Genomic DNA, 23,843 nt, shown 5'->3' with positions numbered 1-23,843 from the left:
CGTCCGTTCAGTTACAAGTTTGCTACGCACCCACACACACGTAAATACGGGCACACATACAAAATTTGGAAACTGTTTTTTATCTCAGAGACATTATGCTGCCAGTAAAGGAGCTGATTCAAGCAAGTGAATCAGAATTCAATTCTAATTCACCTTGTCCAAATTGACTCGATTCTTTCAATATCGATTCACATATAAAACCAGATTTAATGGGGCAGTGGTGGCCTAGCCCCATTAAATCTACACACAAATCTACACCTGATACTTGGTAAAACATCAAAGGGTCAGAGTGGTGTGCGTGAAGCTGTGTGATTCATGACTCACCCGGATCTATTAAATAACTCATGAGTCACGAATCTGAGGTCTCCATTGAACCGAATCATTTGAGTCCTAACCACACCATATCTAAATTAGATTTTATAATCATTAAAACATCAATTACTACGATAAAAAGTTTCATAATTTGCAGCGTCTTTGCACCGTCTGAATCCGACGGTTATCTTCCTCCACAGCCGACTCCGAATCGCTCGAACGAGCAGGTGTCATTTGAAAGTGATTCATTCTCATCACAAGGCACTTCACTTCCTCGGCGGACTCGCCCGGATCATCCTACCGAGTGAACCGACTCGCAGGATCCGAGCGTTCGCGCGCGCCCCCGCCGGCCGTACCCAGCATGCAGTGCGCCGGGGCTCGCGCGCGCGCGCTCGAGGCCGCCATGTTGCGGGAGTGAAGGGACGCGGAGAGACGCGGCGCGCACATCCGTCCCCCATCCGCAGCCTCCGCCCGTAAGTACCGCCGCGCGGCGGCCCCGCCGCTCCCGGTCCCGCCGCGGGACCCGCGCCCGACGGGGCCCTGAGAGCGCGCGCGCGCGCGCCACCCGTTCACCGACCCCGCGCGCCCCCGCCTCCCCGCGCCCGGGCCTTTTGTTCGCGCGAGCGGCAGGGGAACCTGTGGAGCGCGGCCCGGCCCGGCGGGACCGGCGCAGAAGCGGCGAAAAACGCCGCGGACCTCCCGGTCTCCCGCTCCCCGCGTAGCCGCGTGCGCGTCGGTCGGTAAACAAAAATCGGTAGCGCGTGAGCGTGGACGTTGGCGGACACTTCCGGGAGGTGTGTTAGGCGTCCGGCTTCCGGGTTCCACGGGGCTGCCGGACGTGTCCCGCGTGTCACGAGAGAAACTTTTTCTCTTCCGGGCTGCTTTTCGGCGTGTCTTGTGGGCGTGTCCGCGGTGACCCCGACTCTCAGGCGCCCCGTTTCTGTTTGTGTGCAGGTGGTGGTATGAGCGCGGTGTGCGTGTTGAAGAGGAAAACGTTCGTCTGGGACCCCTTCAGCCCGCACCGCACGACCCCGCCGACCCCGAACAGCTTGTTACCCAGGATGCCTGTGGTGCTGAGCGCCACTGGCCCCGCTCCTCAGGCCCCGCCTCCTGCCCAGGGGGCGGGGCGATCTCAGGACGATGCCATGGTGGACTACTTCTTCCAGCGGCAGCACGGCGACCAGCTGGGTTACAACACGGGGAAGCAGCGCTGGCCGACGGGCGACAGCATCCACGCTGATAACCAGGTGTGTGCTGGGGCGGGGCGTCTATACGCGCATGCACCTGCTTCCGTTTACGGGGCTTTGGGTTAATCCGAACCTCAGTTCCATGGAGTTCTGGAAAAGACCGCTGTCATGTGACTCGGCCGTGGGGAAATGAGCTTATCAGTGCGTTTGGCCACGCCCATCATAAGATGTGGCTCGAAAGTCAGCTCTGCTCCACTTGTTTGGTCTTTTTTTTTTTTTTTTCCCCCATGAGCACTGACCTCTGCTTGGGTGACCACTGATTCCAAATCCCAGAACTCCGCAGGGTGTGGAGACCCGTGAGGCCACACCCGTCCAGGAGAGCTGGTTGGTGATTGGCTGTTTACTGCTTTTGTTCAGGTGCGGTCGATGGATGAACTGAACCATGACTTCCAGGCGCTTGCGTTGGAGGGCCGGGCCATGGGCGAGGTGAGTGATGTGTGTGTGTGTGTGTGTGTGTGAGAGATGTTTTGACAATGTTTTGTGTGTCTGATCTTTGACCTCTCACCCTACAGCAGCTTCTAACAGGAAAGAAGTTCTGGGAGGCTGAGGAGGGGAAGGAGGGGCCGAAAGGGATCTTCCTTGACCAATGGAGAGACAGTGCGTGGGGCACATCCGGTGTGTGTGTGGTGCCTCCGCTCTGATTGGCTGATCACAATTTGATATATTTCATTGGATTTTTCTTTTCCCCTCAATTCCAGACCACGCTGTGTCTCAGCCAATCATGGTTCAGCGGCGCCCTGGTCAGGGTTTCCACGCTGTTGGCGAGGCGGGGTCAGTGTTGTCCCCGCGGAGTGAGAGTGGGGGATTGGGCGTTTCCATGGTGGAGTACGTCCTGAGCTCCTCCCCTGCAGAGAAGCTGGAGTCGTGTCTACGCAAAAGCGCCTTCGTAAGAAACACTTTGTCTTTTATTATAAGGGGTGTGATGGTAGCCTAGTGGATAACACACAACAGTCCCAGGTTCGAACCCCTCTTACTACTAGGGATGCACCGATACCACATTTTCTAAAGTCTCCCAATACCGGGGACCGATACCACGTTCTGAGAAATGTCTGTTTGAGCGCCCCCCGACCCAGGCCCCGCCCCCAGCTCAAAGTGAATGAAGACGGCCCCCTCTCGGAGGTGGAAAATGTGGGGTTCCTGCGTCTCCTCCTTGTCGTGGAGCCCAGATATGATGTCCCAAGCTGCCGCTACATGACCGACTACCTGACGGAGCTGCCTAAACTACACGACTCCACAGCCTACTGCAAGCCTCCTGTGCGGGGTATAACGCATGTGTTCGAGGAAATGCTCCAGACGTGAAGTCTACAACTTGCTCTTCATTTTAAATAAATGTTCTTAATTCCAAACTAGTCAATTTTTGTTAGATTATATGACTAAAGCTGTTACCTGTAAATTTAAATCATGTTTTTAGTAAGTACTGATAGGCAAGTGCTCGTTCTCCAAAAAAGTGGTATCGGTGCATCCCTGCTTACTACCATTGTGACCCTGAACAAGACCCTTAACCCTGAGTGTCTCCAGAGGGGGGACTGTCCCTGTAACTACTGATTGTGTTTTGCTCTGGATAAGGGCGTCTGATAAAATGGTGCAAATGTAAAATCTTGATGGCTGCCAGGTTTCAAAAGTGAAAGTTGAAAGTTGTGTTTGTGTTCAATGTGAAGGGTCAACGGGATGGCGAACCTGATGACCCAGAGAAAAGGGTGGAGCCAAAGCCTAAAGTTGGCTATGACTCGGACAGGAAGGACCTCTCAGAGGTGGAGCCTGATGTGTTGGACAACCCCAACGGACTGACCAGTCAGAACGGATTAGATGTAGACGTGAAAGAGTTCAGGTAAGGAGGGGACGTACGCTGGCAGCAGGCGTTCTGTGACATGACATGAAAATTTCACTCTGTGAGGTTATTTAACATGAATACGAGTCCCCCGGCCTGTCCATGGTCCTGCAGTGGCTAGAAATGGCGATAGGTGTAAAGAGTGCTTTGGTCGTTCTGCTGGAATTTGTCCCCTTATGACGTCATAAAGGGAAAGGTTACCTCCCGTTTCTCATGCTTTTTCTGCCAAGAGAATTTCCCACTCCTTGATAATTGGATGTAAAAATGTATTATTATTTTTTTAATTCCGTGACTGTGAAGAACTGGTGGGTTAGTTATATTTTTCGGAATGAACGCAAATGCCCCCTCAAATTCAATTTTTTCCTCCTCATTAGCATTTGAAGCTACAGACATCTAAATGGGGCGTAATTGCTATACACAGCACCGCACACAGTGAAATGTGTCCTCTGTATTTAGCCATCACCCTTGGTGAGCAGTGGGCAGCCATGACAGGCGATTGCAAATGGCACCTTGGCGGTTCGGGATTCGAACCGGCAACCTTCTGCGGGACTGTGGTTGTAATTCAGATGCAGTATTAGGGGACACTAAACATTCGTGGCCTGGGACATTTAGTTGCTCAGAATATTGCCTCTCTGCTCCCAGTCGCTCTGTGAACTGCCCCCCCGCTGGCTCTGAGGTGGAGATGGGTGGTGCGGATCTGACAGGTGTGGCCGGGCCTAAGATTGGGGAGGAGTTTGCCAGTGCTGAACCTCAGAGCGTGACCCTCGACCCCATGGAGTCCGTATCTATGGATGCACTACAGTTCGACTATGCCAGCGGTCAGCTGTCGCTGGACTCCGCCCCACCGACCGTCGGCCTTTTTGACTACAACTCCCAACCGCAGGTACCGTATTTCCCCGCCAGGTGCCGTATTTCCCATGGTCCGTACGTTGTGTGTGCGCGACTTTTCCTGATTTCCGTTTTGTGACGCCGTCCTCAGCTCTTCCAGAGGCCCAGCGCTTTAACTGTCCAGCAGCTCACCACAGCCCAGCAGCAGCAGTACGCGGCGCTGCAGCCGCACATCGGTGGGTCTGTCCCCCTGACGCTCTTTCCCACGCCGCCTCTTTTTGTGTGTCGTTCCTGACGGTGGCTTTGTGTGTATCAGGTTTAGCCCCCGCTGCGTTCGTGCCGAACCCCTACATCATCAGCGCTGCTCCTCCGGGAACTGATCCATACACTGCAGGACTTGCTGCTGCAGCTACCTTGGGTAAGAAAGGCACAACCATGCAGACACACACACACACACACACACACACTGCTCCAGACTAACTTGATGATTGTTTTGTTATTGTGCAGGGCCAGCTGTGATGCCGCCACAGTATTATGGTGTTCCGTGGGGGGTGTATCCCGCCAACCTCTTCCAGCAGCAACCTGCCGCGCCCTCCAACTCAGCCAATCAGCAAGCAGCAGGACAGACACCACAGAACCAGCAGCAGGTGAAGATGCGCTGCCGCCGCGCTTGCTGCTCCGCCGCCGCCCGGCAGACTTCTTTATCCCATGACCCTTCCGCCACAGGTGATGCGAACTGGTGGCACACAGCGACCTCTGACCCCCAGCCAGGGACAGCAGGGGCAGCAGACTGACCAGCTTGTCGCTGCAGCAGCCGTCAATTCCGCCCTAGCATTTGGACAAGGTTTGGCGGCAGGAGTACCTGGTGTGTACATTCCTTTCGATCCTGTATCACACAATTCTTTCTAATCACTTCCATCACACTGTGTCCGTCTACCATTTTAGCTACGCTCCATCCCTCCTGATCTCACTACGTCATTCTTTTCCATTTTAGCTACGCTCCATCCCTCCCGATCTCGCTACATCCTTCTTTACCATCTTAACTACGCTCAATCACTCTCGATCTCAATACGTCATTCTCACTGGGGCAGTGGTGGCCTAGCGGTTAAGGAAGCGGCCCCGTAATCAGGAGGTCACCGGTTCAAATTCCGATCCGCCAAGGTGCCACTGAGCAAAGCATCGTCCCCACACACTGCTCCCCGGGCGCCTGTCATGGCTGCCCACTGCTCACTCAGGGTGATGGGTTAAATGCAGAGAGGACAAATTTCACTGTGTGCACCATGTGCTACTGCTGTGTATCACATGTGACAATCACTTCACTTTATTATTATTACCATTTTAGCTACGCTCCATCCCTCCCGATCTCGCTACGTCCTTCTTTACCATCTTAACTACGCTCAATCGCTGTCGATCTCGCTACGTCCTTCTTTGCCATCCTAACATGCTTCTTTGCTCCCAATCTTGCTTTGACATTCTTTACCTGCACAAGTGCGCCTTCAGTCCTAGTCTCACTACACTAAATGCTTTCATCAGTCTCTACCTCATCACACTCACTAGCTAAGAAACACGTCTATCACTCCATTAGCTGGAGTGTGAATCTTAATTGAATAGAACTGTGTATGTGTGTTTGTGTACATTGTTGTTTTTTGTGGTTTCCAGGTTACCCCGTTCTAGCTCCGGCTGCATATTATGACCAAACAGGGGCGCTATTGGTCAATGCAGGGGGCCGGAGTGGTCCGGTGCGACTCATGGCTCCAGCTTCTGTAATCATCAGTCCTACTGCAGGTACTGATCTGTCTCACTCCGTCACTCCCCCCCTGCCATTTTCCCCATTAAAGAGAATTATATAAATGTCCCTTCCCCTTTGTCCCTTTAGTAGCTGCAGCAGCAGCATCAGCTGGAGGGGGTGGTGCTGGATTAGGAGGCGGAGCCAGTGGAGCTTTCCGTGCTCTAAATTCACAGCAAGCTGCGGGGCAGCAAGGAGGCGGGGCTTTAAGTGGGAGCTCCTTCTATGGTAGCGGTTCGATAAGCTCCTCCTCCCAGAGCTCATCCCTTTTCTCTCAAGGACCCACCCAACCAGGCTCCTCCTCCTTGGGCTTCAGTGCCAATGGCTCCTCATCACTGGGTGGCACGCTAGGCGCATCGTTGGGTGGCTTTGGTACTGCGGGTAGGTCTGTGTGTGTGTGTGTTCACTATTAATGTAATCTTATATAGGTTGATAGTAGCTTAGTCTGTAACACATTCACTTGAGCAAGACTGTCCCTTTTTTGTTTTGTGTGTGTGTGTGTGTGTGTGTGTGTGTGTTTGGGCACAGTAGCTAACTCCAGCACAGGAAGTGGTTCTCGACGTGATTCTCTGACCGGGAGCTCGGAGCTGTACAAGCGCACCCCTAGTAGCTTGACTCCAATTGGCCATGGTGGATTCTATAATGGGCTGGGATTCAGCCCGTCTCCTGGTCCTGTTGGACACTCGCATTCTTTGACCCCACCTCCTTCACTCTCGACCCATGGCTCCTCTTCCAGTTTAAACCTTGGTAAGTGTTTGTGGGTGGGTGTGTGGGTGGGTGGGGCTTGTTTTCAGCTCCTCTCTCTGTTTTTCACTTCTCTCTGTGTCGCCCGTCCCCTCCAGGTGGCCTGACCAATGGCAGTGGCCGGTTCATCTCCGCCGCCCCTGGGGCGGAGGCTAAATACCGCAGCACGTCATCAGGCTCCTCCCTCTTCAGTCCCAGCAGCCAGCTCTTCCCGTCCTCGCGGCTACGCTACGGGATGTCAGACGTGATGCCGTCTGGCCGCAGCCGCCTGCTGGAGGACTTCCGGAACAATCGTTATCCCAACCTGCAGCTGCGCGAGATTGCAGGACATATCATGGAGTTCTCCCAGGACCAGCATGGCTCCAGGTATACTGTGTGTGTGTGTGTGTGTGTGTGTGTGTGTGTGTATGCGTACATGTATTGCGGGTTGTGTTAATTGTGTGTGTGTGTGTGTGCAGGTTTATCCAGCTGAAGCTGGAGAGGGCAAGTCCGTCTGAACGTCAGTTGGTCTTCAGTGAGATCCTACAGGCAGCTTATCAGCTGATGGTGGACGTGTTTGGGAACTATGTGATCCAGAAGTTCTTTGAGGTATGTGTGTGTGTGTGTTATAGGCCTGTTTAACTTGATCCAGGCCTTTTCTCTCTTATTAAGTATTGTGTGTGTGTGTGTGTGTGTGTAGTTTGGCAGCCTGGAGCAGAAGCTGGCGCTGGCCGAGAGAATCCGAGGCCATGTCCTCTCGTTGGCGTTGCAGATGTACGGTTGTCGGGTCATTCAGAAAGCGCTGGAGTTCATTCCATCTGAACAGCAGGTCATTGTAAGTAACACACAGCGCACACACACACACAAAGATGTTTTTGTGTTTTGATTGTGGAAGCTTTTCTCTGCTTTGCCGTTTTTTGTGTGTCTGACTTTCCTCTTGTGTGTTTGTGTAGAGCGACATGGTGCGTGAACTGGATGGCCATGTGCTGAAGTGTGTGAAGGACCAGAATGGGAACCACGTGGTGCAGAAGTGTATAGAGTGTGTTCCTCCACACGCCCTCCAGTTCATCATTGACGCCTTCAAAGGACAGGTCTGTCACCAGAAATGTCTCCGCATTTTACACACAGGCCTGTATGTCTGTGTGTGTGTTGACAGAGTGGAGTTTACTTTTTATTAAGAAGTTCTGAGTTTAAAACAGTTCCTGCTAACCTGCTAATCCCTTTTTACGAGGTTAATCGAAAAAACAAAGTGCAGCGCAGTAGAACAGCGACTCGGAGTAAAAAGAACAGCAGCCAAAAGGAAAGAGCCCCTGAGCCAAAATAGGAGGGAACACTGAGAGGAAGCGAGACGTGGAGAGGAGAACCCATGCTCCTCTAGAGCGGCGTGAACTTCATGTGGCGGTCCCAGCGTGGCTAATTCCCAGTAAGCCGGGAGTAGATGCATGTAGGTTGTGTGTAGTCCAGGGTAGCTGATCCACTGGGAGATGTCAGCGGTCCAAGCACGTAGCAGGAGATGACCGGTTTTGAGTTGAGCCTCAACCTTGAAGCCAGATGAACAGGAGGGCCCAGAGAAAGCAATGGTAGGTCCAGTCAGTGGCAGGATGCCCTCAGGATGAAATTTGCCGTAGATGGTGAAGATCGTTTATTTCTGGCGCCATTAACCTTTGCAGCTTTGCTGATGGTGTGAATGGGGGTGTCAGTCAACTGACGGCTTGACTGTCAAATGGAAGGTTGGAAGATTTTTCCAGAGTTTCGGGGCTCCATAAGCAAGTCCTCTTTTTCCAGATGCACCTTTATGGTAAAACAAGCAGACGTGCCAACTAACTTCTCTAATCTAATCCAATCTGATGAAACATGTAATTTACCGTCTTAAAGGTCCCCTATTATGAAATAGTTTTATTTTCCTTTTATGTCGGTCCCCTAATTGGTCCCCTAATACTGCATCTGACGTCTCTTTCCAAAATTCCGCCTTGGTGCAGAATTACAGCCACTGTGATCCAGTCCCACAATGAGATTCACCAGGAACGCGCCGTTTCGGGGTGTCTGTAGCTTTAAATGCTAATAAGGAGGAGAGAGGCGGGACGAGGAGGAGAACGGCCTATAGAAGTCACAGAAATTACGTCGACACCTTTCACCAACCACAATGTTTGGCACAGACAGGAAGTCGTGTCGCCGTTTTTCCCGAAAAATAAAATTAACCAACTGAGACTTCAGAATCTCGCGTGACTGAACTAAAAAAAATAAATAAAATAAAATAATTATTTGTGCTAATTTTCCACATACAATCACCAAGCAACATGGTAGGGGTGGGGAAAAAGCATGAAAACGGGAGGTAACCTTTCTTCTTTTGACACCATAAGGGGACAAATTCCAGATCCAACCGTCTGAGCTGCTCCAGACAAAAAGCACTCTTTACACCAATCGCCATTTCTATCCACTGCCGGACCATAGACAGGCTGGGGGAACTCGTCACAAAGTGACATTTTCAGGATCAGGGACCTTTTAACTGAGTTATCGTGTGTGTGTGTGTTTGTGTGTAGGTCTTTGCTCTCTCCACACACCCATATGGATGTCGAGTGATTCAGCGGATCCTGGAGCACTGTCTCCCGGAGCAGACTCTGCCCATCCTGGAGGAGTTGCACACACACACCGAGCAGCTGGTGCAGGTACGACGCACTGCACTCGCCTTTTTTCTGCTGATTTTCCGCTTTTGCACGGAAGGGAAGATTTTAAGCACAAATGTTCGAATCGTTTTGCAAACTGTCAGGCCGCTCGTCAAGGCGGGCCCTCGCGAACAACGCCACTTCCGCTTCGCTGATCGGTGCCTCGCTAGAATACATTCAACCGAGTGAGACCAAGCGACGTTGTTAGTGAGGGCCCGCCTTGCCATGTTTTGTTCTATTTATTTTAAATTAATTAAGGATTGCGTCAGAACTTTGCACATCGAAGTGCCATTTGAATAAATGAGCAGAAAACCCATGGCAAAACGGAATGCAAATCGGTAAATTGTTATTCAATTATTTTTTAATTAAGGGTTACATCAGCACTTTGCACATTGAATTTTTGCATTGCCAATTTCCATTTGAACATTTGTGCTTAAACTGTTCCATAAGCCCCGCCCACAGAGATCAGTCGGTTCAAACACGCACGCGCGCGGTCTCGTTGTCCCCGTCAGGATCAGTATGGGAACTACGTCATCCAGCACGTCCTGGAACATGGCCGTGCTGAGGACAAGAGTAAAATTGTGGCAGAGATTCGAGGAAACGTGCTGGGACTCAGTCAACATAAATTTGCCAGGTAACCCGCACACATTCACCAAAACACGCACACACACACACACAGACAGGCCACCACCGAACTAAACTGAGTATGTGATTGTGTGTGTGTGTGTGCATCACCCAGTAACGTGGTGGAGAAGTGTGTGACTCACTCCCAGCGTGCCGAGCGGGCGGTGCTGATAGACGAGGTGTGCAGCATGGCCGACGGGAACCACAGCGCCCTCTACACCATGATGAAGGACCAGTACGCCAACTACGTAGTCCAGAAGATGATCGACGTGGCGGAGCCCACGCAGAGGAAAATCGTCATGCACAAGGTACATGGTGTGTGTCTGTGTGTGTGGTGTGTGTGTGTGTGTGTGTGGGGGGGGGGGGGACGCCAGCATTGCGGCGTTTCCTATTCAACAACGATTTTACTCCGGGTTCCCACGGGTCAGGGCGTTGGGGTACCAAGTCAGGGAATTATCACCGGATTTTGACAGCATATGGCGCAGTAGCCAGAACCTGACGCGTTTTAGGGCGCAAAATCTTTGCCGCCGTATGTCCTTACACGAGGGTCATTTTCAAGATTTTTGGCTTGAAAACGACTAATTTAAGGACCCGAAGGGATGAAATAAAAGCTGCGCGTCGAGGATGTCGGAGATGGAGTCGAGGTTTTGGTTTGTTCCGTTCAACACGCCATGCTGCAGATATTCAACAACAGCGACGTAAATGCAGCTTTGAAGCCTAGAGCAGCGTTAAATGCCCTTCTCCTGCTTTTTGGTCAGGGAAAGTCACGGAAGAGGTTTTAGAGCGGGAACCCTGTTACTTGTCCGAGTCTCGCTGGATTTCCCGTCCGACGCTGTTACTCAGAATCAAATTCTAAAAGAAATTCTTCCCTCCGTGGTAATGTTCAGTGTGTGTGTGTGTGTGTGTGTGTGTGTGTGTGTGTTTTGCAGATCCGCCCCCACATCGCCACCTTGAGGAAGTACACATACGGGAAGCACATTCTGGCCAAGCTGGAGAAATATTACATGAAGAATGGAGTGGACCTGGGGCCGCTGTGCACCTCGTCCAACGGAATCATATAACTCACACACACACACGTGTGTGTGTGTGTGTGTGTGTGTGTGTGTCTGTGTGTATGTAGGGTTTGTGTTTTTTCTTTTTTTTTTTTTTTTTCCCTTATTAAGCCCAGTGTGTGTATTTACACTTAAACACACATACCCAGCCAGCACACACACACACACACAACTTTCTCCTCACCAACATGAGGCGTGACCTTCAGCATGGGAGGACGTCCTGGTAGCTTCTCTACGTGTCTGTAGTGGTTCTTGTGTGACCTACGTATATATATATACATATACACTATAAATAGATTTAAAACATGCTGTACACACACACACCCAGACACGATTTGTAGTTCCTGGTTTGGATGTTCTGCTGTATCTATACTGTACCTGCTAGTGACTCTGCTGTATAATTGTATATTTGTAAACCTCCTGTAAGTCCCTGTAAATGTTGATCACAGATTTTCTGCTGCCTGATCGATCGGCTCTTCGCTCCGCTTCTTTGTGCGACGCCTCCATTGTATATTGTACAAATTTCTTTTGTTCCTTTTTGTAAATTGTAATATGAGCTTTTTTTTTTTTTTTTTTCTTTTGCACCAGCTGTGCACAGTTACCCATAATCCTCTCCACCTCTTTTTAACCTCTTTTATAGTTCCCCCGCCGCTGGGGCTGCATGCGTGTGTGTGTGTGTCCTCGGCGGCGGGTGTGTACAGATTTCGGTTCTTTTGTCTGATGAAGTGAGTCGCTCGCTCGCTGCTGTGTACATTAAACGCCTTGTGTAAATTTCCTACGCTCTGATTTTTGCTGCACACACACACACACACAGCTGTGTATAGACGTGTGTGGGTGTGTGTGTGTGTGTGTGTACGTGTACGTGTAGAGAGAGCCTGGCAGTTTTGTATCTCCTGTTGTAGATCGTCTCCAAACGACGTGTGAACTTTATTTTGAAAGAAATTGGGGGGAAAAAAAATCTGTTAAAATTTCAAAGCTGCCTTTGGTCTTTTTTTCAAAAATACACACCAACGCACACACACACACACACACACACACGCCGGTTCACTGATACAAACACACTGACTGCAGGGGCGTGGCCCAACTCTTCTTTGGTGTCACTGTTCGCTACATTTACGGCATTTACCAGACGCCCTGATCCAGAGCGAATTACAATCAGTAGTGACAGGGACAGTCCCCCCCCTGGAGACAAGCAGGGTTAAGTGTCTTGCTCAGGGACACGATGGTAGTAAGTGGGATTTGAACCCGGGACTCCCCGTCTGGTTACTAAGCGACTGCCGCCCCTGTCCAGAAGTGCAGCACCGTGGCTCCTGTGACCTTCGATTGTGGCACGTCACGACCTGGGTGTGTGCAGGGGCCCAGGAGTGTCATCGTTGCCGTGACTACCAGAAGCGGCCCCGTAATCAGAAGGTCGCCGGTTCGAGTCCCGAGCCGCCACGGTGCCACTGCGGTCCCCTTGACGAAGGTACCGTCCCCACACGTGGTTAAACACAGAGGACCCATTTCGCGGCGTCGCCGTGTGCTGTGCTGCAGTGTCACCTGGAGGATGGAGCACGCGTGTGTGTGGGGCGGGGCGGCCTGCAGGGGGCGTCCGCGTCCCGCCGCGCTCTCGGGCGGGCTGCGTGTTGGGGGAGGAGGAGGAGATTTTGTCGCCCCGCCGGCTGCGATTCTCTCCCGTCCCTCCGCCCGTAAACAGCAGCTGCGTCGGTCGGTCCGCGCGTGCGTGCGTGCGTGCGTGCGAGCGTGCGTGCGCGCGCTCTCTCCACCGGGATTAGGCGGACGGGGGTCGCGCGCACACGGATGTAGCGGCGGTGGTGCGCGCGCGGAAGCCGGACACCGAGACGCGAGGAGGAGGAGGAGGAGGAGGAGGAGGAAGAGGACCGCGGCGTCGCACTCTCGTGCACCATGAGGCTCGCGGCTTGGACGGCGGTCGCGCTGCTGCTGGGGCGCGCGGTTCTGGTGAGGGCGCGAGTCGCTGTCGCTCCATTGTTGAGGCGCGCGCACGCGAGCGCTGCGGTCTCAGCATCCTCCGCGGACGCGGGGCCGTTCGGGGCGTGTGTGGTGGTGGTGGTGGTGGTGATGATGATGGTGGCGGCGGTCTCGGAGCGCGCGTTGTGGGTCAGGGACGCCGCCGTCTCGGCCCCTCCCCCCCCTCGCGCGGGCGGGTTTCACCGTAATTTGCGCGTCACCGTTAATCGCCCTCCGCTGTAATTACTGCGGGTTTCCCAGTCGTGCGCGTGCCACCGTGTGTGTGTGTGTGTGTGTGTGTGTGTGTGTGTCGCCAGATTGGGGTCTGGGTGGGGCACGGGGGTGTCTGATGACGTCATCGCCAGGCAGATTGCACGCCCGTGAATTCAGAGGGCAGGAATAATTGCGCGTGATAATTACGCGTGCACGCGCGCACGGCGTAACGTGGTTCGTGCGGACGGTGCAGTAGATGGGAATCGGGTCAGTGACGTAATTTCCTCTCCATCCAGAGTTTTATTTAGGTTCTCCAACTGACCAAACATCCTGTGTGTGCGTGTGGGTTTGGGAAAAAGAGAGAGACAGAGAGACTGTTTTGTTGCATGTTAAATACAGAACTCTTTCTGTGTGTGTGTGTGTGTGTGTGTGTGAGAGAGAGAGAGACTGTTCTCAGCCGAAACTAATGAATTGACGTTTTGTTCGATGACAAACCGAGGAATGTGTGTGGTGATTTTTGTTCGTAGATTGAAGACTGCTGGAGAATCTGTATTAATTACTATGTTATTGGTATGTTGATGAGTTAACAGAAATTAGAACATGATTGGCTGTAACTGGTTCCTTAAGAGTGGGTGTGGCCTGAATAGTATGGCATTTTGTTTTCACTCAAAATCAGATTATGTGTGTGTGTGTGTGTGTGTGTGTGTGAGTGTGTGAATTTCTGGGATTTCCTGACCATCCCCTGTCCAGGGAACAGGAAGGACTGCAGTCTCAGGTGGGCGTGTCCCTGTGTGCTGAAGATAAGATAAGATCCTTTATTCATCTCACAAGTGGGAAATTTACAACAGGACTCCACTACACACACACACACACACACACACACAGGCTTCGCACACTTTTACTACTGTGTTTACATCACGGTTTGTTCTGCTGTGTGTGTGTGTGTGTGTGTGTAGAGTGATGAACAGAAAGCTCATGCTCTCCTGTCCCATGGGATGCTGCTCCATACCTGCTCTCTGTCTCCATGGCAACCGGTGGCCGTCACCTTCCCATTGTCCTGCCCACTTTTCCTCTCCGTTGCTCTCATGTTACTATCCTGTTGGAGCAGCTGTCCTCATCATCCTCACTGCCCTCTTCCTCATCTTCTTCTTCTTCAGCTCCCTCTTTCTCATCTTCCCCTCTTCCCTTTTACTTACCTCCCTCTTACATTTACGTTTACCTTTAAGGCATTTGGCAGACGCCATCATCCAGAGCAACTTACAACGTGCTTCCATGTTACCATGGATGAAATGATCAGTTCAGGTTCAGTAGGACCCCAACTATGAATTTTTATTCACTCTGTTCTAGTTTCTATACAGAAGTCAGTCAAGAAGAAGGTTACAAGTTCATCTAAATATTCTCTAAAGAGAATATTTAGCCTCCCTCTTCCTCACCTCCCTCTTCTTCACCTCCCTTTCCTCACCTCCCTCTTCTTCATCTCCCTCTTGCTCATCTTCCCTTTTACTCACCTCCCTCTTCCTCACCACCCTCATATTGTCTTTCTTCATCCTCACCACACGGTCAGACTGGGATTTTGAAAAATTCAAGATGATTTTTTCACTTCCTAGTTCGCTCTCAGCAGAAAACAAGAAAGTTGTTGTTGCCCAGCAACAGAATCAACCAGCCAGTGTCAAGCAACCAAAAATCATTACATTACATTACATTACTGTACTTGATATTAATTATATATAATGATGTTACTTTGGATTCAATCTGGGGAACAATCGATGGTTAAAACCGGAGGAGTGTAAGACGAACTCACGAAGAGGTGCTGTCTGAATAAATGGCTCTTCAGGAGGCTTTTGGAGATGGAGATGGAGTCTCCTGCTCTGATGGCCCTCGACAGCTCATTCCACCAGCAGGGAAAATCGATTCCACCCCCTGGACCTAACGCACCAGCGCTGTTCCAGATAAAGGTTCACACAATTGGGAAAAAAAGTGTCGCATCACGAAATGAATGATTCAGTGACTCGATGCATCAATAGTTGAGATGAGATGTTGGTCTTTCAGAATGGACTCGAGTCAGTTCCTCTGCTTCTGGTAACTGGTTGCTGATGTGTCTTGCTGGTTGACTCGGTTTCCAGTGAAACGGTGTGGTTTTGATTAGTCCGTTAAAGATTCCGCCCGATACATTAATGATAAGTGAACTCCGTATCGGGCCGTAATAAAAATAGAAAAATGTTTGAGAGGGGGTGAGACTGTGATTTTCCTCTGCCTCCCATCGGCCGGATGGAGCTCGTGAGATCCCGGAAAAGTTTTAATGGTGTTGGAGATCAGAGATCCCGTGGGCTTTTACCAACAATCCCCCCCACGCACACACAGATACACTGCTTCAACACAGTGTGTGTGTGTGTGTGTGTGTGTGTGTTCGTGTTCATAAAGATCTCTAAAGAATCTGACTATATTCTCAATGAAAAACTGAAACGGTCTGAGTATGCATGTGTGTGTTAATCAATCAATCAATCAATCTTTATTTAAATGACAGTGTACATTGTCACAAAGCACCTAATGAATAGAACAGTGCTCGTAGCCCCAGGGGAGCAAGCCAGAGGCAACAGGGGCAAGTAAAAACTCCCTCTAACAGGAAGGAAGAAGACCTTGAGAGGAGCCTAGAACCGTCCTCCTCTGCTCTGCACTGGGTTGCAAAGAAATACATCCACTTATTCTGCCACTGAAATATTTTAGGCTGATTTACCAAATGCTCTTTGGCAATAACACACACATGCAAACAGATTTGTCCAGTGAAACACTCCCACCACCATCTGAGTGTGTGTGTGTGTGTGTGTGTGTGTGTGCACATTACTGCACTCCTCTCAGGAGTCTCTTAGGAACGGGAGAAAAGTTAAACGGCAGGAGGGCGGAGTCTGGCGCTTAGAAAGAGTCTATTCACACACACACGCACACACACTACACAGCACATATAAATCCTCGTTCTCAACTTGGGTACATTCTGCCTACATTACCCAGAATGCAATAGCCTGGCTCTGGTTTTAGTTAGTTAGTGATATTTAGGTTTAATATCCTTAGATATGCAAGGCTCTTTGTGTGTGTGTGTGTCTGTGTGAGACCATACTGACCTCTCGCGATTCTAACCCAGGGGAATTGTGGGAAATCTCAGCAAGATTAAGGGCTGGACTGTAGAAACACCCGCATACTCAGAACCGGGACTGACTGATGTCTTACAAAGTTCCTACTCAGTTGTGTCTTAACATACACAGTCACTTGATCAAATTCTTCATGTGACAGTAGCAATATGATTATTGGGTCCCAACCTCTCCTGCTTCCAACTGGATGTAAAACTGGGTCTCCTGCATGTGTGGAGCGCAGGCTGCTCCATGTTCTCTGCTGCTATAGAAGGAGCTTCCGGAACAGTCTATAAAAATTTTACAGGTAGTCGAACCAGTGAAGACAGAATCGGTGTGGTGTGTTCAAATCTTCTTGTTCCGGTTAGAATCCTTGCGGCGGCATTTTGAACTCGTTGGAGTTTACTGAGAGATGATGCCGGGCGTCCATTAAGTACAGCATTTCGGTATCTGACATTCCTGACATTGCAAATGCCCGTACCAGTTTTTATGCATCATCCAATACTACTTATATGATTCTACTGTGACAATTGTGACTCGCAGGTCTTTGGTGGTTGAACATAAGTTGGTATGAGTCCCATCAACATCGACTGAGAGGTCTGGTAGATTCCATCCAGCTTTAGGACCAGGTAGCTGAGTTTCAGACTTTTTGGAGTTTAGCATGAGGTGGTGGCTGTTCATCCAGTTTTAATGTCCTGTATTTCTCTTTGCCTGGCTGAGATGTACAGTTATAACAGAGGAATTTGAAATTAACATTTGCGAGTGGTAACTTGTATTGAGAGAACAATATTGGTTCTAGTATTAATTCTTGAAGTACTGTATATTTTCCAGAACATTGGCCATGGGTGGTAATCGACTTGTGGTTAAGACAGTCTTCTATAAACCAGAAACAAACTGTCCCAGGTTCAAGCCCCACTTACTACCATTATGTCTCTGAGCAAGACACTTAACCCTGAGTGTCCAGGGGGACTGTCCCTGTAACACTGATTCTGATTGTAAGTCACTCAGGATAAGGGCGTCTGGTAAATACCATTAATGTCAATGATATTGTGTATCAACCAGTTAGATTCCCTACGAGAGTATCAAATGAAGAACTACGATAAAATATTATGAGCATTTTGCTGATGGAGACCTTGGGTTGATGTTCTTTAACCACCTGCCACTCAGCGTTCTCCTCCTTCATGGATGGCGTTTCTTTTCCGGAATATCTCAGAACAGAAGTTTGACTGAAATACTTATTCATTGCTGTGTGTGTGAGAGCTGTACTTGGGTATTCATCACAACATGTTTTTGCATTTGCATCTTGTGAAAGACGCAGATCACGTCTGATGATGTCATTAACATGTCTGTCTGACTCCACCCCCACAGGCCCAGCAGCGAGTATCTCGACCGCTAGATGAGGAGGGTTCTGCTGATGAGTTCTATGATGACGAGGACCTGTTCTCTGGCTCCGGGTCAGGCTGTAAGTGTGTGTGTGTGTGTGTGTGTGTGTGAGAGAGAGAGAGAGAGAGAGAGAGAGAGAAACAGACACCAGGTGGTGATTTGTGGGCCAAAGCACAGAATATAACACAACAGCTGTTGCTTCTTAAACAAGTGCACACACACTCACATGCTAGCCTCGTTGTGTGTGTGTCAGAGAGAGAGAGAGAGAGAGAGAGATCATCTGATCTGTAGACTGTAATCTGATTACTGTAAATAAGATAACTTAATCAGGAGGAATCTCGGTGTGTGCAGCACAGGTTAGGTAGGAGTGTGTGTGTGTGTGTGTGTGTGTGTGCGTGTGCATGTGCATGTGTACTAAACATGGGTGGTAGTAGCCTAGTGGGTAACACACTCACCTATGATCCAGAAGACCCAGGTTAAAATCCCACTTACTACCATCGCGTCCCTGAGCACTTAACCCTGAGTGTCTCCAGGGGGGAACTGTCCCTGTAACTACTGATTGTAAGTCGCTCTGGATAAGGGTGTCTGATAAATGCCGCAAATGTAAACATGCAAAACAGACATGTAGACTCTGACCAGATTACCAACCCTGCTGAAGCTCCTCAGAACTTGGTTGCTTCCTATGGTAGGATGATGTTACCCTTCACAGTGGGGCAGTGGTGGCCTAGCGGTTAAGGAAGCGGCCCCGTAATCGCAAGATTGCTGGATCGTATCCCGATCCGCCAAGGTGCCACTGACTTGCCACTGAGCAAAGCACCGTCCCCACACACTGCTCCCCGGGCGCCTGTCATGGTGCCCACTGCTCACCAAGGGTGACGGTTAAATACAGAGGACACGTTTCGTTGTGTCACCGTGTGCAGTGCTGCAGTGTCTCACAATTCTCAGGTAACCAGGACTGAGTTTATTTTTTTGTAGAACATTAAAGAACATGGTATTCAGTGAATGCCGGTTTGCTCGAGATGCTGCCTCCCGGTGTGATGCAGCCAGGGCCGGCCCTAACAAATCTGGAGCCCTGGGCCAGGTTTTTGGTGGCAGTAAATTTCACTGCTAGTGTAGATACACCCACAAGAAACTGAATGGCGTTGTCTCGGACATTAATTTATTTAAGTAAACTAATTGCAAATATAAAATACTACAAAATAAGAGTGGCATTTTATTATTAATGTTGTGGTTGGGTGTTGTCAGTGACACTCGGCATTGAAAAACTGGTGCTAAGCAGTCAAATTTGTGTCAGACAATTTGGGAAATTTGTTTTTTTCAGTAGTGGTTGTGTTGCATTTTACACAGATACAATACCGCTACCGCAGCGGTGGCCTCCTGGGAGATGTACGTTTCATTATTATTATCACTACTGCGGCTTAGTAGGCTTTGCTAAGCAGGTAAATTCATGTTGGTTCATTCTTTTTATATTAATACACATTAATACAAACTAGTTTTATTTTTTCTTCCTCCGTTTGTGGCGCCCCCTGGATGGGTGGGGACATTTGCCTATACTGCCTATGCCGGCTCTGGGTGCAGCAGTGTGTTGATCGTGCTGGAGCTGCTTTTTTGGAACTTAAAGGCTAATAACCCATCAGAACAAAGTTTTCACCTGATTATGTTGGAGTATATTGAAGATCCTGGAGGCACAGACATTAACACACTCTAATGAACCATTAGTGTGTGTGTGTGTGTGTGTGTGTGTGTGTGAGTGTGTGAGTGAGTGTGTTCAGATGCATGATATCTTATGACACTGTAACCATGTTAGATGCACTTAGTTATAGATTTTTTTTTTCCTCTGTCCATCTCCTGCCCTTTAGTTCCGGATTTGGATTCCGGTCCAACCAGCACATCTGTGGCCTTCACCACTGAGGAGCCCCTCCCCCTGTCAACTACTCAGGCCACCGGCCCCGCCCCCTCTGCCCCCCCAGCTGCAGAGCCCAGCAGCCGCCCTCCGCCCGAGAGCGGCAGGGTGCGAGATCGAGAGAAGGATGAGGAGGAGGCCGAAGACAGAGAGGAAGAGAGCGAGCGACAGAGGGAGATGGGGGAGGTTCAGGAGGAGGAGCTTGAGGGAGACACAGAAACAGAGGGGGCCTTGACTGTGCCTTGGGCTCCACCCACAAGCAGTGTTCCCACAGCAGCCCAACCTACATCAGCTCCACCCTCCACTCCACCAGAAGAGCTGAGCACCACTGAGCTGGAGGAGGAGCAGGAGGAGATCTTCTTCACAACGCAGATGTATCCCACAATCCCCCAGCTGACCACCACAGACACCACGCCCATGGAGGAGGACACGCCCACACCGGATGACATCACAACGGCTCAGCCAATCACACAGGCTCCCCAAACTACACCACCCACTACACCACCTGCAGCAAGGCCTCGAAAACCTTGGGCCACACCCACTTTGGCCACACCTTCCAGACCTAGCACAAGCACCATGGTCACCACGCCCACGCCCACCCCCACCACACAGGTAACGATTATTTTTACTGTCTCGTTTCCAAATAAAACGTCTGAAGCGGAAACACGCCTCGTTTACACCTCTCTCCTCAGACCTCTGAAGATAATGAAGTGGGTGTGGCCACCAAACTACCAGAGGAAGATGGGCACCTGGGAAATGAGGTGGGCAGAAACGGGGGGGTGTCTGACCGAGGGGTGGAGCCAGATCTGATCGGCAACACGGTGAACACGGGAAGTTCTGCTGCCCAGCTGCCTCAGAAGAACATTCTGGAGCGAAAGGAGGTTCTGATAGGTGAGATCATGAAAGGCCCGCCTCCATTAGCTGTTCAGCCAATCACAGAGCTGTGCTTCTGTACAAAGCTACTGATTGACACACACACACACAGTTTAAGTCAGTGTGTTGAATGTCTTTCTCTCCCTGATGGGCATGTGTGTCTCTCCAGCGCTGCTGATTGGTGGGCTGGTGGGCGTGGTTTTTGCTGACTTCCTGCTGATCGGTAATGCAGGGCTGTCCGGTGTAGTTAGTGAGATTCTTGCAGTGTAGGGTTGGGTAGTGACATGTAGTGTTGCAGTAGTGACACGTGTTTTTCAAGATACAAGATTTTTATTCATCGCATGCATAGTTATAGCAGTACAACACGCAGTAAAGCGCATCCTGAACCGCCCTGTTTTGACTGTGCATAGTTGGTAGTTATAGAAACAAATAAAATAGAGTAACATGTAAAAGTAAAATTAATGGAGTATGGCTAGTAAAAAATATTAGTTAAAATGTAAATAAGATATAATGCAAGCAAAGATATTTATGTACAATGAGAACCTAAGACACAGACATCATTGGTAGTGGCTATGGATTCTACTAAAGTGCATTGTGCATAGATGTGTGTGTGTGTGTTGACGGAATTGCTCTCTCTCCCTCTGTGTTGTGCAGCGGTCATCGTTGGGGGCGTGGTCGGGGCGATGTTCGCCGTCTTTCTCGTCATGTTGCTCGTGTACCGGATGAAGAAGAAGGACGAGGGCAGCTACACCCTGGAGGAGCCGAAGCAGGCGACTGTCACCTACCACAAACCCGACAAACAGGAGGAGTTTTATGCATAACATACACACACATACCCTCTCTGTCTATTTTCTGTTGTATTGATTCTCTGTAGAGCACATGGAGAGGAGAGAGAGAGAGAGAGAGAGAGATAGAGAGAGGGGGGTGTAAAGAGGGGGTAGGGTGGCTGTTCAGGGTCAAAGGTTATGTGGTGCTTTCCATTCCTTTGGTGCTAGAAGAACAGGAACACACTCTCTCTCCCCCTCTCTCTCTCACTCTCTGTCTTTTTAGTCTCACACACACACACACACACACACACACACACAAGGTCGCCCTCTGCTGGTGAAAGTGCATCACTGGAGCTGTCCTGTGGCTGGGACTGGGACTGTTGAGGACCGTCACACAGGAAGTGGAAATGTTCTCCAGTGACTCCTCCTCTCTGTACAAAGACGATTAGCTGTCTGTAGTAATAATCTGAATATTAATAATAATCAATAAGAGAATAATCAGTAATAATATATCCAGGGCTGTGGATGGAAGGGGCTTTTGTCACCATAGTTGGGGGGGTTTGTATTTTAGCTGTTCTGTGAAGTCTGTCTGTAAACACACACACACACACATACACACAGAAAATGACATATCATGAATTTACTGCAGAATAACCAGACTTCAGTGCAGACGTGTGTGTGTGTGTGTGTGTGTGGGTATGTGTGGGGGGGCATGGCATGTTTTCTGCAGGAGTTGGGTGTTTTTATAACATTTACCGGAGATTGTAACTTTAAACAGTCACACAGACGCATGCACCAACACATCCTTTCTACATTGTGTGTGTGTGTACATGTACACACCATCCTGACTAGAATGTATCACACTACAGGTGTGACCTGCCTATTTGTCCGTTTACTGCACACACACACACACACACACACACACACACCTTTTTGTGTATTAAGTGCACACACGTTCTATTCATTTCCCATTTGTCCAAATTCATTTGTGATTAATACACTCACACTGTGCACTGGAGAGTGTCTACTGCTTACACAAGTGTGTGTGTGTGTGTGTGTGTGTGTGTGTGTGTGTGAGTGAGAATGAAACTGAAGGACTGGTCTAATGACTCTGTGATGTTTTCTATAAATGTAAATGTTTGTATCCTTAGCCAATGAGCACAGTGTGTGTGTGTGTGTGTGTGTGAGAGAGAGAGAGTGTGTGTGAGCGTGAGAGATCTGTGTATGTGTGAGACACACACACACACAGTTAGACACTGTGCTGAGACTGTTTTTTTTCTGTTGTTTTTTTATATATACATTCTCATTTTTAAAACTGAGTTTTTCATGCTTTTATTTGTGGGGAGTTTGGCTCCGCCCACAGTCACTAATATGTCACTTTGTTGTCAATAAAACACCTGATTGGGTACGTCTGGCTGCTCTCTTCTTATTGGCTTGTGTGTGTCAGAATGTAGAATTATGCTTATGTGAAGGTGTGTGTGCTAACATCTTGTCTTTTTTGGGAATGTTGTGTTGCCGTTGTATTACCATTTTAAACACAATACAGACGCGACAGGTGAAGCGGATCTACACAGAACCGGGACACAGAATTTCGCCATTTCTACTGGCATCTGACCCTAGTCGAGATCATCATGATGGGCTTTGTGGAATTTGCACAGGAAACGTTCATTCGAATTCATTCCATTGTAAAATGTGTAATGCCTGTGTAAGTGAAGAGTAAAGAAGAGTTGTAAATATAATGTATTCTCTCATTAGAGGGAAAATATGTAATCGTGGGGCGCGTCAGTGACCCCGCTGTTACTGGTCGTAACTAGAATTAGGATTAATAACCGTCCTGAAAAACTCCATTACCCAGAATTCCCAGGGCAGCGTAAATGGTTTGCGTTAAAAAGTAGTTTATGTCACGTTGGCTCGCGAGGGGAGAACGCCGGCGCCCATTGGCTGGCGGGGCGGCGGCGCTAAATGAGCGCCAATCAGCGCCAATCAGCCAATCAGCGCTAATTAGCGCAGCTGGCTCGTTAACGCGGAGACGGCGGGGCGCGTTGCGGCTGCGGCGGAGGCGCCTGACGGCGGTGAGGAAGTCGTCTTATTGATCCGGTGACGTTTTATTGAGCCGTCGGGCGATTGCTGAGCAGATTGGCGTTTAATTAAACCGAATCGGGCCTGATTAGCGCCAAAAAAAACCAAACAAACAAACAAACCCCACCTCTTATTAAATAATTAAAAGGGAGCCAATCAGGGAGATCCTCTCAAAGGAAACGCGTTTGTTTGCCAGAAAAGCTCTGAATTCTGTCGAAATGGTTTGTGAGGAAAGTGAGGAACGTTTTCACGGAAATTAATCAATTATTTGTGCGTTTTTCTTTTAATGACTTTGTCTTTAAGAAGTCCATGTTTTATAATGTTATGTGCATGCTGCAGTGTCGAGATAAATAAGAGATGTAGAAATAATTCTACACAAGAAACGCTTGTAGATATGCGCTACAGTAGACTGTGTTAAACCTTTACTTATTCCTGGGATGAATTAATTATGCAGAGTCTCTCGTAATGTGGC

At 49.6% G+C, this 23,843-nt stretch overlaps 2 protein-coding genes across 8 annotated transcripts; both read left to right on the top strand.

The window, feature by feature from the left end:
* Window positions 1-683: 683 nt before the first annotated feature.
* On the top strand, window positions 684-11,146 carry pum1 (pumilio RNA-binding family member 1). Of its 5 annotated transcripts, none has more exons than XM_028991925.1 (22): window positions 684-785; window positions 1,267-1,559; window positions 1,917-1,985; window positions 2,075-2,174; window positions 2,258-2,445; window positions 3,218-3,387; window positions 4,030-4,270; window positions 4,367-4,451; window positions 4,532-4,633; window positions 4,723-4,862; window positions 4,942-5,080; window positions 5,875-6,000; window positions 6,095-6,382; window positions 6,530-6,748; window positions 6,844-7,111; window positions 7,204-7,333; window positions 7,425-7,559; window positions 7,678-7,815; window positions 9,265-9,390; window positions 9,900-10,021; window positions 10,127-10,319; window positions 10,941-11,146. In XM_028991925.1, the coding sequence occupies exons 2-22, from the start codon at window positions 1,275-1,277 to the stop codon at window positions 11,070-11,072; spliced, it is 3,396 nt and encodes a 1,131-aa protein (XP_028847758.1). In that variant the 5' UTR covers window positions 684-785; window positions 1,267-1,274; the 3' UTR covers window positions 11,073-11,146. The 5 variants fall into 5 exon arrangements, with proteins under 5 accessions (XP_028847758.1, XP_028847754.1, XP_028847755.1 ...); XM_028991921.1 differs by having other exon boundaries at window positions 2,072-2,174; window positions 6,092-6,382; XM_028991922.1 differs by having other exon boundaries at window positions 6,092-6,382; window positions 10,941-11,072.
* A 1,575-nt stretch (window positions 11,147-12,721) lies between these two features.
* Window positions 12,722-22,700, top strand: sdc3 (syndecan 3). 3 transcript variants are annotated; one of them, XM_028992334.1, is made up of 6 exons: window positions 12,722-13,022; window positions 17,735-17,828; window positions 19,609-20,264; window positions 20,345-20,543; window positions 21,180-21,390; window positions 21,561-22,700. In XM_028992334.1, the coding sequence occupies exons 1-5, from the start codon at window positions 12,969-12,971 to the stop codon at window positions 21,344-21,346; spliced, it is 1,170 nt and encodes a 389-aa protein (XP_028848167.1). In that variant the 5' UTR covers window positions 12,722-12,968; the 3' UTR covers window positions 21,347-21,390; window positions 21,561-22,700. The 3 variants fall into 3 exon arrangements, with proteins under 3 accessions (XP_028848167.1, XP_028848166.1, XP_028848165.1); XM_028992333.1 differs by having other exon boundaries at window positions 21,551-22,700; XM_028992332.1 differs by having other exon boundaries at window positions 21,180-22,700.
* The last annotated feature ends 1,143 nt before the right edge of the window (window positions 22,701-23,843 follow it).

The sequence above is a fragment of the Denticeps clupeoides genome, chromosome 9 (assembly GCF_900700375.1).
Source record: "Denticeps clupeoides chromosome 9, fDenClu1.1, whole genome shotgun sequence".
Taxonomy (NCBI): domain Eukaryota; kingdom Metazoa; phylum Chordata; class Actinopteri; order Clupeiformes; family Denticipitidae; genus Denticeps; species Denticeps clupeoides.
The sequence above is the reverse complement of the archived record's forward strand: the minus strand, read 5'-3'. Positions and strand labels throughout refer to the sequence as shown.